The 14771-nt window shown below is 44.5% G+C and overlaps 1 protein-coding gene across 1 annotated transcript; it reads left to right on the top strand.

Moving 5' to 3' along the window:
* The first annotated feature begins 7513 nt into the window (after positions 1 to 7513).
* arsib (arylsulfatase family, member Ib) lies at positions 7514 to 13355 on the top strand. The gene is made up of 2 exons (XM_027026094.2): positions 7514 to 8163; positions 9895 to 13355. Exons 1-2 carry the CDS (start codon positions 7850 to 7852, stop codon positions 11297 to 11299), a joined length of 1719 nt encoding a protein of 572 aa, XP_026881895.2. The 5' UTR covers positions 7514 to 7849; the 3' UTR covers positions 11300 to 13355.
* The last annotated feature ends 1416 nt before the right edge of the window (positions 13356 to 14771 follow it).

The raw sequence follows: 14771 nt of genomic DNA, 5'->3' as shown, positions 1-14771 counted from the left end.
AGGGTGTGTGTTCTGTTAAGGACTCTGGTGAGGGTGTGTGTTCTGTTGAAGACTGGTGGTAGTGTGTGTTCTGTTGAAGACTCTGGTGAGGGTGTGTGTTCTGTTAAGGACTCTGGTAAGGGTGTGTGTTCTGTTAAGGACTGGTGAGGGTGTGTGTTCTGTTAAGGACTCTGGTAAGGGTGTGTGTTCTGTTGAAGACTGGTGAGGGTGTGTGTTCTGTTAAAGACTGGTGGTGTGTGTTCTGTTAAGGACTCTGGTAAGGGTGTGTGTTCTGTTGAAGACTGGTGAGGGTGTGTGTTCTGTTAAGGACTCTGGTAAGGGTGTGTGTTCTGTTAAGGACTCTGGTCAGGGTGTGTGTTCTACACAATACACACACTACACGTGATCTATTTACACTACAATCAAATGAACACACTACACACTTCACACACTACATATGATCTATATACACTAGTATGCTACATACTTCACACACACACTACACACTGCACACACTACACATGATCTATATATACTAGAATGCTACACACAAAAACACACCAAAACACTCACCAACATTATTTTAACTTTGTTTGTTTCCCAAACTAATATAGGCAGAACTTATAGTTTAGTACTGAATTCTTTAGAATGTTTCTATCATGTGTTTTTTAAGTGTTAAGTGTTTTTAATATTAAATTTAACATTAATTATATTATATTATATTATATTACACTAAATATATGTACAAACTTAAAATCTACAATGTATGAGTTGGTCTAAGAATCATCAGTGTCTAGCACTATTCTGCTAACATAGAAGGGCTCTACTTCAAATTCATAACAAATACATAACAAATAGATAATAAATACATAACAAATACATAATAAATTCATAACAAATACATAATAAATACACAACAAATACATAAGTATTATTTGCAGGAAGCAAAATCATTGTTGACCAGTGGAATCAAAAGCAGTAATCCAAGAAACTATTCATTAAATTAAAAGTATGTTTATGGGCTCCAACCTTCTTTGATCTAAATCCCATTTCCTGTCACTGTAGGGCGTTAAGACACAGAGACTTCCAGTTAACACTATCACATTACTTTCACTTATTTTCACACATTTACAGACTTAATGAAAACATGTCATGACTGCAGACGGAAGTGAATCTCATACACAAACAGACCTGTGGTGCCTGTGGAGCAGGTGTGGAGTTACCACACATCACTTCTCATCCAGCTCACCAAGAAGGTACCTGCAGAAAATGCCTGAGAACATGAAGACTTTAACTCTTTAAATCTTTACTCTCATAACTCCGAAAGACATTCATGACATAAACATGCCACAGTGTTGGTCAGCTCAGGTAAAGTTACACTAGTAAAAAAAAATACAGTCCATACTGTGATAGGCTAACTTGAGTTGAACTAGTACTGGATCTATGCAGAAAATCTCTCAGTATCAACAGTAAACAGCATAAACAAAGTTGATCAGACTCAAACTGACACCCACAGTTTGCATTTTGGTCTTTGTTTAGTGACTGAAAGGTTTTATTCACTTGATCATGAGTTTTATTGTTTGATGGTAAAAGAGTTAGCCCTTGCGCAAGGGCTGCAATGTTTTGTGAGGGACAGAGCATATTACAAATAAAATTTGTTGTCTTGGACAGCAAGATTCTGTTAGAAACAGTTAAAACTGTTTTAACAACATCATTTCTTAGACAAAATCTTAGACAAATGAGTGTAACCATAAAAACTGGGTCATGCTAATTTATGCAACACAAAGTGGATAAATAGAAAAGTTGTAGACGTTTTATATTCTGGAACCAAATAAAACAACATTTCCAGCTGTCAACCAGTGACTGAACAAGTTTACACCGTTCTGAAGGCTCAGTATGAGGCCAGCGGTTCTGTCTGAACACGTCTGCGTCCGTGCTTAGTTCAGGGGAGGGGAGACTTTATGTGAAAGTGGTTTCAGCTTTGCTCAAATGACCTTCGTGCATTTGCCAGAATGTGTAACACATGTTGGTGTGTTTCCATCAGCTCTGACATAAACAAAAGACTGTCAGAAACACAGAACATAACAGAAGGTGGTGCCGCTCTCTACATGGTTTCATCTCATTGAGTCCAAACCAATATGATCTGCTGTTAGAACAGCCTTCTCCGTACTTCTCTCTTTGTCTGAGATCTGTAGGACAGCTCATCAGATAGCAACCCAACTCAAATCCTGGTTTTCCCCCCACAATTTTCTTGGAAGTCAGAAGACTTGCTGTTGAAAACTCTGTCTAATAAAAAAAGCTTTGTTTAAAAGAAAAGAATGGAAAATAAAGAACACATTTTTACAATCATATTCAAAGCCCAAGTTCATTAAATAGCACGCTGTTGCCAACCACACACCCATCTCTGGCGCAGACCTGCCCCTGATGGAAGAGGTTTGGCAAGCCAGCGGTGCAGGGGCAGAAAACAGATGGAACAAATCAAGAGGAAAGCAGAGAGACGCAGCTGAAGGCGACAGAGCTGAACTGAGAAAGAAGCCCACCAGGACTCCTGCAGTGCAGTTTCCATCGGACGTTCTCATTAAACCAATCCTGCAAGTAAGGACAGGAGAGAACGCGCACACATACAGACAGACAGGAGAGAACGCACACACGTACAGACAGACAGGAGAGAGCACACACACATACAGACAGACAGGAGAGAACGCACACACATACAGACAGACAGGAGATAACGCACATACGTACAGACAGACAGGAGAGAGCGCACACACGTACAGACAGACAGGAGAGAACGCACACACGTACAGACAGACAGGAGAGAACGCACACACGTACAGACAGACAGGAGAGAACGCACACACGTACAGACAGACAGGAGAGAACGCACACACGTACAGACAGACAGGAGAGAACGCACACACGTACAGACAGACAGGAGATAACGCACACACGTACAGACAGACAGGAGAGAGCGCACACACGTACAGACAGACAGGAGAGAACGCACACACGTACAGACAGACAGGAGAGAACGCACACACGTACAGACAGACAGGAGAGAACGCACACACGTACAGACAGACAGGAGAGAGCGCACACACGTACAGACAGACAGGAGAGAACGCACACACGTACAGACAGACAGGAGAGAGCGCACACACGTACAGACAGACAGGAGAGAACGCACACACGTACAGACAGACAGGAGAGAGCGCACACACGTACAGACAGACAGGAGAGAACGCACACACGTACAGACAGACAGGAGAGAACGCACACACGTACAGACAGACAGGAGAGAGCGCACACACGTACAGACAGACAGGAGAGAACGCACACACGTACAGACAGACAGGAGAGAACGCACACACGTACAGACAGACAGGAGAGAACGCACACACGTACAGACAGACAGGAGAGAACGCACACACGTACAGACAGACAGGAGAGAGCGCACACACGTACAGACAGACAGGAGAGAACGCACACACGTACAGACAGACAGGAGAGAACGCACACACGTACAGACAGACAGGAGAGAACGCACACACGTACAGACAGGAGAGAACGCACACACGTACAGACAGACAGGAGAGAACGCACACACGTACAGACTGACAGGAGAGAACGCACACACGTACAGACAGACAGGAGAGAGCGCACACACGTACAGACAGACAGGCGAGAACGCACACACGTACAGACAGACAGGAGAGAGCGCACACACGTACAGACAGACAGGAGAGAGCGCACACACGTACAGACTGACAGGAGAGAACGCACACACGTACAGACAGACAGGAGAGAGCGCACACACGTACAGACAGACAGGAGAGAACGCACACACGTACAGACAGACAGGAGAGAACGCACACACGTACAGACAGACAGGAGAGAGCGCACACACGTACAGACAGACAGGAGAGAACGCACACACGTACAGACAGACAGGAGAGAACGCACACACGTACAGACAGACAGGAGAGAACGCACACACGTACAGACAGGAGAGAACGCACACACGTACAGACAGACAGGCGAGAATGCACACACGTACAGACAGACAGGAGAGAACATACACTCATACAGACAGACAGGAGAGAACGCACACACGTACAGACAGACAGGAGAGAACGCACACACATTCAGATGGACAGGAGAAAACGCACACAAATACAGACAGACAGCATTTTATCCTCTTCAGCACTCTCACTGATCAACCCCAATGTTTATAGCCTATATCTGCTCACTAGTTCCTCCCAAAGCTGTGTACTTGCAAAATATTTAAGACACCCAGTTGGGAAACTATAGCTATAGAACTGCACACATCAATCAACCACAACTTTAGAGAGACGACAGGTGAGGTGAATACACTGATTATCTCATCAAAAGGCACATGTATAGGTGTGTGTGTGTGTGTGTGTGTGTGTGTGTGTGTGTGTGTGTGTGTGTGTGTAGGGGTGGGGTCTGTATTAGGCAGGAAGTGAACAGCCAGTTCTTGATGTGTTGGAAGGAGGAAAAATGGACAAGTGTAACGATTTGAGAGACTTTGACATGGACCAAAATGGTATGTCTGGGTCAGACTGGGATGGGTGGATGACTGGCTCAGACTGTGACTGAGTCAGACTGGTATGACTGGATCAGAGCATCTTCAGACTGGGTCAGCAGGTCTTGTGGGGTGTTCCTGGTATGCTGTAGCTAGTACCACCATAAGTGGTCCAAGGAAGGACAACCACTGAACTGCTGACAGGGTCCTGGGCCCTTATGGATCACTGATGCATGAGGGTCCAATCAGAAGATCTAACCCAGGCTATGGTAGAACAGGCAGTGTGACAGGTACCACATACCTAAAGTACACCCTTCATTACAACAATGTTCCCTGATGAAAGTAACCTCTGTCAGCATGACAACGTGCCTGCCACACTGTAGAAGTTGCTCAGGAGTGGTTTAAGAAACATGAGTAAGAGTTCAGACTTGGCCTCCAAATTCCCCTGATCTCAATCCAATCAAACATCTGTGGCATGTAGGAGAAACTCCACAGCTGCTAATTTTTTGCTGCCAGATTCCACAGGACCTCTTCAGAGGTCTTGTGGAGTCCATGACTCAGCAGATCAAAACTGTTTTAGTGGTAGGATGGAGACCTACTGTCACAATATTAGACAGCTGGTTTTAATATTATGGCTGATCAGTGTGTGTGTGTGTGTGTGTGTGTGTGTGTGTTTGTGTGTGTGTGTGTGTGTGTGTGTGTGTGTGTGTGTGTGTGTGTGTGTACAAAAAAATAAGATGAATTCCCAAATTTTTATTAGAATGCTCAAAATATGTAGATTTGAGACATATTTTGATCAAAGAGTAACTACGTATATTAAAGTCTATGTAATATCATATCAATGTTGAGTTATGGCACATGGGGTCCTAAGGAGCTAAAGCATTGGAATACACTGTACTAAAGCACAGGACACTGTGCTAAACCATGGGACACACTGTACTAAAGAGCGGGACACTGTACTAAAGCACGGGACACTGTGCTAATGCATGGGACACATTGAACTAAAGTATGGGACACTGTGCTAAACTGTGGAACACTGCTAAAGCACAGGACACTGGACTAAAACATGGGACACATTGTCCTCCTTGAACCTTGAATGTTCCTAAATCATTCAAATTAGCAGTAATCAGACCACATATCATAAAATCTATCCTTGACCCATGTCAGCTGTCAAACTACAGGCCAATCTCAAACCTTCCATTTATTTCCAAGATCCTAGAAAAACATGTAGCTCAGCAGCTAAGCTCATATCTGAATCAGAACCAAAAGTCTTTCAGTCAGGGTTTAGGGTTAATCAAAGTACAGAAACAGCACTAATTAAAGTAATTAATGACCTGTTGTTGGCTTCTGACCAGGGTTATGTATCTTATATTGCTTGATTTTAGTGCAGCATTTGATGCTATAGATCACAACATTTTAATATATAGACTCAAAAATGTTGTTGGGATTATGGGAATAAGCCCTTTCCTGGTTTAAATCTTATTGAGCTGGTCACTACCAGTTTGTTAACATAAATGGAGACTTCTCAGCATACAACAATGTTAGTTATGGTGTCCTACAAGAATCTGTTCTAGGGCCTTTGTTTTTTCTTTATATATGCTACCTCTAGGTGACATTACATAACATTGTGCTAGTTTCCACTGCTACACTGATACATACTCAGATATATGTCTCAGCCAAACCACAGGACATACATCAGCTTAGTATTATTGACGAATGCATAAAGGACATCAGACACTGGATGTTGAGGTACTTTCTCTTACTTAATCCTGACAAAACAGAGGTGCTTCTATTAGGCCCAGAGACAGCAAGGTCCTCACTCTCTAATTACTCAGTGAACCTCAGTGATCTCCCAATCACATCTTCTCTAAAAGTTAAAGGTCTTGGAGTTATGGATCCCAGTCTCTCGTTGTAAATAATATTTCTAGGAACACCTTTCTCCACCTCAGGAACATTTCAAAGATTAGGAACATGCTCGCCTCACATTTACCACTTCCAGATTGGACTACTGTAACACCTTACTATGAGATTGTACCAGTGGTACCTCAGTGGTTAAGTTACCTGACTTGTAATTGGGAGGTGGCTGGTTCAAGCCTCACTGCTGCTAAGTTGCCACTGTTGGACCCCTCAGCAAGGCCCTCAGTTGCTCAAGTTATACTCACTCATAATTGTAAGTCACTTTGGGTAAAGGCATCAGGTACATGTAAACAAGCTGCAGCTAGTACAAAATGCAGCAGCCAGTGTTCTAACTAGAAAATTTGATTGCAGCACTCCTATCTTAGCTTCTTCATATTGGCTGCCAGTAAAATTTCATATTGAATAAAATACTTATATAAAATTAAGCGTGCGGCACTCTGCTAAGTGCTCTATAGTTAAATCTGGCTTTAGTAATATTTGCATTATAAAAAAGAGTATGTTTTTATTTTGCCCTACTATTGTTTTTATTTTACGCCACTTTTTCTTGCGACACTGCTGATATGTAACTGTAAATAGGGAGAATGAAATAAAATTGAAAAGGCCCGTTGCACAGTGTAGACAGGAGTCTCTAGAAATCTTCTGTAATGATTTGAGAAGTAAATGTTTTTCTCCAGAGCATACTACATAGGCCGATATATGAAAATTTACATAATGGGTAACCTCAATATAATTTAAATAATTCAATATAAATATCCAAGTGGTCAAGGTTTTGTCTGTAATTGCAGGGAAGATGTCTCGATTTGTTCGTTACAGAGCTGCAAGCGAACATTGTAAAGCTGTTTTGTTACTACGCATGCTGTAAATACGCTATAAATACATTTGGTTAATTAACTAACCAGCCAGACAAACAATCAGCAATCAAAAAAAAAAAAGCCGTATTTTAAACTGGTGTTGCATTTGTAGACCATACATGACCTGAGCGGCGCTGCTAAAAGGCTCGGCTTGGGACAGGCTGTACGCGCGCTGTCGAGTTCAGTGGGTGGGCCCAGCACGCGCCTCTGGGAAGCGAGAAGAGATCACTTTTGTAACTGACCGGGAAAAGCAAAGAAAAGGCATCAATGAATCAGTGAGCATCAGTGTTATACGAATGGTCCAGTTTAACCCGTGCATCTGGAATCAGAGATTCCAGAAGTAAAGAGTCGCTTACGAGGTAAAGACGGCGCCTTGCAGCTCGGGAGAGAAGAGACTGGGAGCTGTTTATATCTGTCGTGGAATGTCTGAATAGTCATCATGCTGGTAAAAGGAAGGTGAACCCACGCACGGGCTCATTAAAGCGTTTCTCATCTGTGAAGACGTAAAAGACGTAATTAAGGTAAAATAATCTAAACCCTCTGAAAAGTTTGGACTATGTATGTTTTAAGAGCGCTGTCAGTAGTCTGCCTGCTACACTCTGGTTTCACGCAGTCCTGGGACTGGCTGAGCCCAAACCAAGTGGAGAGCGAGCCACTGCAGTCCAAAGGCGCAGCCGCGTTTAAGCGCAGGCAACCTCCGCATATTATATTCATCCTGACAGATGACCAGGGCTTCAACGACATCGGGTATCACAGTACGGACATCCGCACGCCAACGCTCGACAAGCTGGCAGCGGACGGGGTGCGACTGGAGAATTACTATGTCCAGCCGCTGTGCACGCCGTCCCGAAGTCAGCTGATGACGGGCAGGTATACTGTCACTCACGCTCAGCTCTTTACCTTTGTGTTCTGCAAAATAAGAAGAGAAATATTTCTTTACGCTTTTAGTGCACTGAAGGGAAACTGTGCAGAAAAGTGTTTGCTTTTGGTCGGATAGAAATCTCATCTGTGTCTCATTGAAAGCACCCAGAAATCTCATCTGTGTCTCATTGAAAGCACCAGGCTGTTTACAGTTTACAGGCACGAGAAGGGCGGTTGTACTGTTACAGCGAAAAAGTTCAAGAGCGAACCGAACGGAACAGAGCGCTAGACTCGACACGCCCGCCCAACTCTAGAGATAGATTTAATGGGGACTCTGCCTAAAGTTTTACTTGGTAATATTACTTGAAGTCTTTTATAATATGCAAAGGATATACATGATTTATCATTTAATTTCTATATAAATATACTGTATTTCTGTTAAATTCCTAATGGTGCAACGTAACAACCACGCAGACTTGTGCATGTTCTGCAGTGAGGTGTTTTACACAAGTTTACATCTTACGCTGCAGACCTTGCCCTGCTGAGAAACAGATGTACTTGTGAGTACCAGTGTTGTTTAGAAATCAGTGACTGTACTGGACGTGAAATGACCAATATGATGTGATATGATGTGATATGACTGATTTGATGTGATATGACTGATATGACGTGATTACAGCTGGTCACTGGTGATTCTGGGTTCAGCTGTTATAGACGTAGGAGATGATTGTTCAGGTGAAGGTGTAGACTTCTGTACAAAACAAGTATGGAACTCTCAGTCTAAGTGATTCATTCAATCATTCCACATGATTTGTGAAGTCTGAACACACAAAGAATTGTTCTTAAATCCAGCTCAACCCCAAGCGTTTCTGCCTACTTTGACATGAAGAAGTGATAAAGTGTTAAAAGTTTGTTATGTAAGTATAAGAAAAACAGAACAGAAAAGGTTTGACAGTTTTAAACATGAGCGATATATTAAACTGAATGAATCCTGAGTAACCTGTCCAGACTTGCGTACTGTAAAGAATGATTAGAGTAAAGAGGGTTAGAGTAAAGACTCATTTGAATATTTTGTACTGGACACACCCCATAATTATGCACAAAGTGATTCGCTGGTACAGTCTTCAACTTTTTGTGGAAAATCAGACAGCTGTGAGAGACATATGTCTGCAAGGAATCTCTACCGATAATGTATTTATCTGTGCAGTGTCTGTACATAACTGTGGTGTTTCTGTAGAGTGTCTGTACATGACAGTGGTGTTTCTGTAGTGTCTGTACATGACTGTGGTGTTTCTGTAGAGTGTCTGTACATGACAGTGGTGTTTCTGTAGAGTGTCTGTACATGACTGTGGTGTTTCTGTAGTGTGTACATGACTGTGGTGTTTCTGTAGAGTGTCTGTACATGACAGCGGTGTTTCTGTAGTGTCTGTACATGACTGTGGTGTTTCTCTACAGTGTCTGTACATGACAGCGGTGCTTCTACAGTGTCTGTACATGACTGTGGTGTTTCTGTAGTGTCTGTACATGACTGTGGTGTTTCTGTAGAGTGTCTGTACATGACAGTGGTGTTTCTGTAGTGTCTGTACATGACTGTGGTGTTTCTGTAGAGTGTCTGTACATGACAGTGGTGTTTCTGTAGTGTCTGTACATGACTGTGGTGTTTCTGCAGCGTGTCTGTACATGACTGTGGTGTTTCTCTACAGTGTGTGTACATGACGTCTGCTGTGTGTGTGTGTGCAGGTATCAGATTCATACTGGCCTCCAACACTCCATCATCCGGCCGCGCCAGCCCAGCTGCCTGCCGCAGGGTCTGGTGACGCTGCCCCAGCGGCTGCAGCAGGCAGGCTACTCCACTCACATGGTGGGCAAGTGGCATCTGGGCTTCTACCGGAGGCACTGCCTGCCGACCCGCCGTGGCTTCCACACCTACTTTGGGTCCTTGACGGGCAGCGTGGACTACTACACCTACGGCTCCTGTGACGGCAAGTCCCTCTGCGGCTACGATCTCCACGATGGCGAGTCGGTGGCATGGGGCAGAGGGGGCAAATACTCCACCCACCTCTACACCCAGAGGGTGCGAAAAATCTTGGCCACGCACCAGGCGTCTCAGCAGCCTATCTTCATCTTCGTCTCTCTGCAGGCAGTTCACGCGCCCCTCAAACCCCCCAAGTCGTACATCTACCCCTACCGCAGAATGGCCAATGTGCTGCGCAGGAAGTATGCCGCCGTGGTCTCCATCGTGGACGAGGCCGTGCACAACATCACCTACGCTCTGCGCAGATACGGCTACTACCGCAACAGCGTCATCATCTATTCCACAGACAACGGAGCTCAGCCCTTCATGGGTGGCAGCAACTGGCCCCTGCGGGGTTGCAAGGGCACATACTGGGAGGGTGGCATCAGGGGTGTGGCCTTCGTGCACAGTCCCTTGCTGCGGCACAAGCGGAGGGTCAGCCGGGCTCTCCTGCACATCACGGACTGGTACCCCACTCTGGTGCGCCTGGCCGGAGGGGACGTGTCCCAGGAGCAGGGACTGGATGGCTACGACATCTGGCCCGTGCTCAGTGAAGACAGGGTGTCTCCGAGGATGGAAATCTTGCACAACATCGACCCACTCCACCCGCGTGGTCTGGGGTCCTGGCTGGCTGGCCAGGGCTTGTGGGATACGGCTGTGCAGGCAGCTATACGCGTGGGGGACTGGAAGCTCTTGACTGGCAAGCCCGGCCATGGGGACTGGGTCCCGCCGCAGGTGCTGAGCGACTTCCCCAGTGGCTGGTGGACCCTGGAGCGAGAGACGGGAAAAAGGCAGCAGTCGTTGTGGCTTTATAACATCACGGCCGACCCCTGTGAACGGACAGATCTGTCCACTAAGAGGCCTGATGTGGTTTGGAAGCTGCTGGAGCGGCTGGCGCAGTACAACCGCACGGCTGTACCCGTGCACTACCCGCCGGACGACCCTCGTGCCAATCCAGAGGTGAACGGGGGCGCGTGGGTCCCCTGGGTGGATGATGAGGAACAGGAGAGTAACTGGAATGGTGTCTACTACCAGCTGGGGAGGAACCGCATCAGGAAGAAGAGCAGGTTATTCAAAATGAGATCCTTCTTTAAGAAGCTGAATTCAAAGATCATGTCAAACAGAATATAAGACCCACACTGTTAACTACTGCACACACCCACACACACACACACACACACACAATCTTTTACCTGAGCCTTTACCACTGCAAGAACATAATGGGGATGAGGATATTGACTGTGTAGCTGTACACCACCTATAAACTCCAGGAATGCTTTAGTAAATGTATTTTGCTCAACAGTGAGTTCTGTGATGTACAACCTGTGTGACAACATGAATGTCATTCCTGTTACACTCCCACACTTTACCCTCGGCCTCAGATCCTGGTTATTGGTGTGATGTCACCATCAAAGACCAGGAGCTCACAGTATGTTTGATAACACCAGCTGGAGACCAGAACCACACAGCACAGCAGGCACCTACATGTCTGGGCAGGCTAGACAGCTCAGAGAGAATCGTCCTGCTTCTCAGTGATGTCTGTGAGCCCTGGCGATCAGAACTGCAGATTATTGTGCACCTTTCACAAATAAAAGAAACACAGATGTGTAGTTATGCTCAGTCATACTGAAAACATTTGCTGTGTGTGCGTGAAGCAAATGTTAAACCACCTAAAATGTAAAAATAACGTTCACAAAGGTTGAAACTTCTCTAACGTTTGCTTGCTAAGATGTGTTACATTTTAAAGAAGACATCTTCAATAAGGCCATTAAAGTACATTTGGAGTAAATCACTTGAACCTGAAACTTTGATTTGCTTTATGAGTTGTTTATTTCTCTGTCAGTTGGCATTGCTGAAGGTACTGTTATTAAACCATTGTCTACTCTGATTGTTTTTTATGAAACCTACTCTGCCTACTCTGATTGGTTGGTAGCAGTGCTTTGGACACAGTGCCAGTACACACTTTATTTTGAGCGTGAGCGATGAGGACACACTACGTGTCCCTGCGGGTTCAGATGGACGGTGTTTCAGTTGGTATTAGACTGTTTTCATTAGCCTTTACTTCAGTGTGGTAGGAGCTGTGGACCTGCTGACCCAGGTAGCTGACCTTAGGCACAGGGTGCCACAACCTTTGACTGTCATACAGGCAGGACATGAGAGCGCAGCATGAGGAAATGTCCATTATGTTCAGCATATGACCACGTGGTCACGTGTGTTTTCTGTAATGCCAAAACAGTTCAAAAGTAGTGCAGTCATCTATAAAACAGTCACTGGCTCAGAGATCCATCTGTGCCTTTAGATTACCTCTGTATGATAAAATTAAAAAGAAGGAAAAACATGAATTATGAGTTGGTCTGATTTTTTTTTATCTGCTGTTCTGTACAAGGACTAATGTGGCTCTGTCTATGGTTCTGGGCGTCTGTGGTCCTTAGGCGTCTGTGGCCCTGGGCGTTGGTGGTCCTTGGGTGTCTTTGATTCTTGGTGTCTGTGGTTCTGGGCATCTGTGGTCCTTGTGTGTCTGTGGCTCTGGGCGTCTGTGGTCCTTGGGTGTCTGTCAGAGTTTAAAAATGCACAGCTCTCCTTCACAATGGGCAAGGCAAAGGTCAAATGACTTCTACTGACCAATAAAAGTATTCAGTGTCTTAATTGCATTTCCCTCAGTGATGGCACCCATCAGATGAATAAATTATCACAGCGACGGACATGCTGTACACGCGTTAGTTACCTCTGAAACCTCATGAGAGCGGGAGGTGTAGCTGCAGCTGATTACTCCTTCTAGTACAGTTTTGACACTTACTGAGCATTGTAAGGAAAAGAACACAGTATGTTGACATAAGGATGATGTTTTATTACGAACAGCAAACACATGTGAAGCTGACTAGAAGCACAGGACTCCGACAGGTCTGTTGTGATGTGTGCTAGCATTAGTGTCTCCTGTTACACATGTATGACGGGCATCAGTGTATCCTGTTACATGATTGTGACAGGTGTTAGTGTCTCTCCAGACTGGGAGAACAGCTGTATGAGTCACCCTTTCATAAGCTCTGGGATGAATATAAGTAAATGACCAAGAGGATGTAATATTGATCATCATTCTCAGAGATGCTGTTAAAAATGTATAAATGACAAATTATTTACATTTGTAAGCATTTATAAAATGATTTCTGAATAAAGTTCATATGACATATTTTTGCATTAAATGTCCAGTTATTGCACAACACCTCCCATGTAACATGCAAAAATTAATTTAGTACATTTTTAAAGAATCTTGTGTGAAATCTCTGTGAGACTTATGAGCAGAACTTCTTCCCTGTTATTGTTAGATTTCTGAATCTCTGCTCAGTCTTTAATCTCCTTACAGCACATGTTCAGTATTTCAGCACATGTTCAATATTTCAGGATATTATCAGTATTTCATAACATGTTCAGTATTTCAGCAAATGTTCTGGATGGTTCAGACACCCATTCACCTCTTCTCCAATCTTCACTAACAAGGATAGTTTATCCTTTATATTCATTTCAATAAATATTCAGCTGTATTTATTACTGTGTGGAGCAGTTTCTGTCCATTAGCAGGTGTCAGCTGATCGAGCTCTGGGACACAGTAGGAAGACGCTGTCGCAGAGGGGCACCATTCGAAGGGACAGAGAGCTCATATCAGGGGTAAGTAGTGTCATAAAGGGACAGAGAGCTCATATCAGGGGTAAGTAGTGTCATAAAGGGACAGAGATCATAGCAGGGGTAAGTAGTGTCATAAAGGGACAGAGATCATAGCAGGGGTAAGTAGTGTCATAAAGGGACAGAGAGCTCATATCAGGGGTAAGTAGTGTCATAAAGGGACAGAGATCATAGCAGGGGTAAGTAGTGTCATAAAGGGACAGAGAGCTCATATCAGGGGTAAGTAGTGTCATAAAGGGACAGAGAGCTCATATCAGGGGTAAGTAGTGTCATAAAGCTCATATCAGGGGTAAGTAGTGTCATAAAGGGACAGAGAGCTCATAGCAGGGGTAAGTAGTGTCATAAAGGGACAGAGAGCTCATATCAGGGGTAAGTAGTGTCATAAAGGGACAGAGAGCTCATATCAGGGGTAAGTAGTGTCATAAAGGGACAGAGATCATATCAGGGGTAAGTAGTGTCATAAAGGGACAGAGATCATAGCAGGGGTAAGTAGTGTCATAAAGGGACAGAGAGCTCATATCAGGGGTAGGTAGTGTCATAAAGCTCATATCAGGGGTAAGTAGTGTCATAAAGGGACAGAGAGATTATAGCAGGGGTAAGTAGTGTCATAAAGGTGACGTGGCCTTTGTAGTCAAAGCCCTTCTGCTGTTTCAAAGGGAGAACTGCTGCAGGTATGTTAATAATCTTTTAATATCAGTGAGTGTCAGATAACAAATCCACACACACACACAGACACACACACACACACACACACACTCACCACACACACACACACACACACACACACACACACACACACACACACACACACACACACACACACACACACAGGAATCTGGAACACCACTCATGCTCCAACAATGAGCCATAACTCTCTGTTTCCATGGAGATAGTGGAATTGTTCTGGGTGAGTTGCCAGAAAGCT

This window comes from Electrophorus electricus, chromosome 6, assembly GCF_013358815.1.
Source record: "Electrophorus electricus isolate fEleEle1 chromosome 6, fEleEle1.pri, whole genome shotgun sequence".
NCBI lineage: Eukaryota > Metazoa > Chordata > Actinopteri > Gymnotiformes > Gymnotidae > Electrophorus > Electrophorus electricus.
This window is presented reverse-complemented; position numbering and strand designations above follow the sequence as displayed.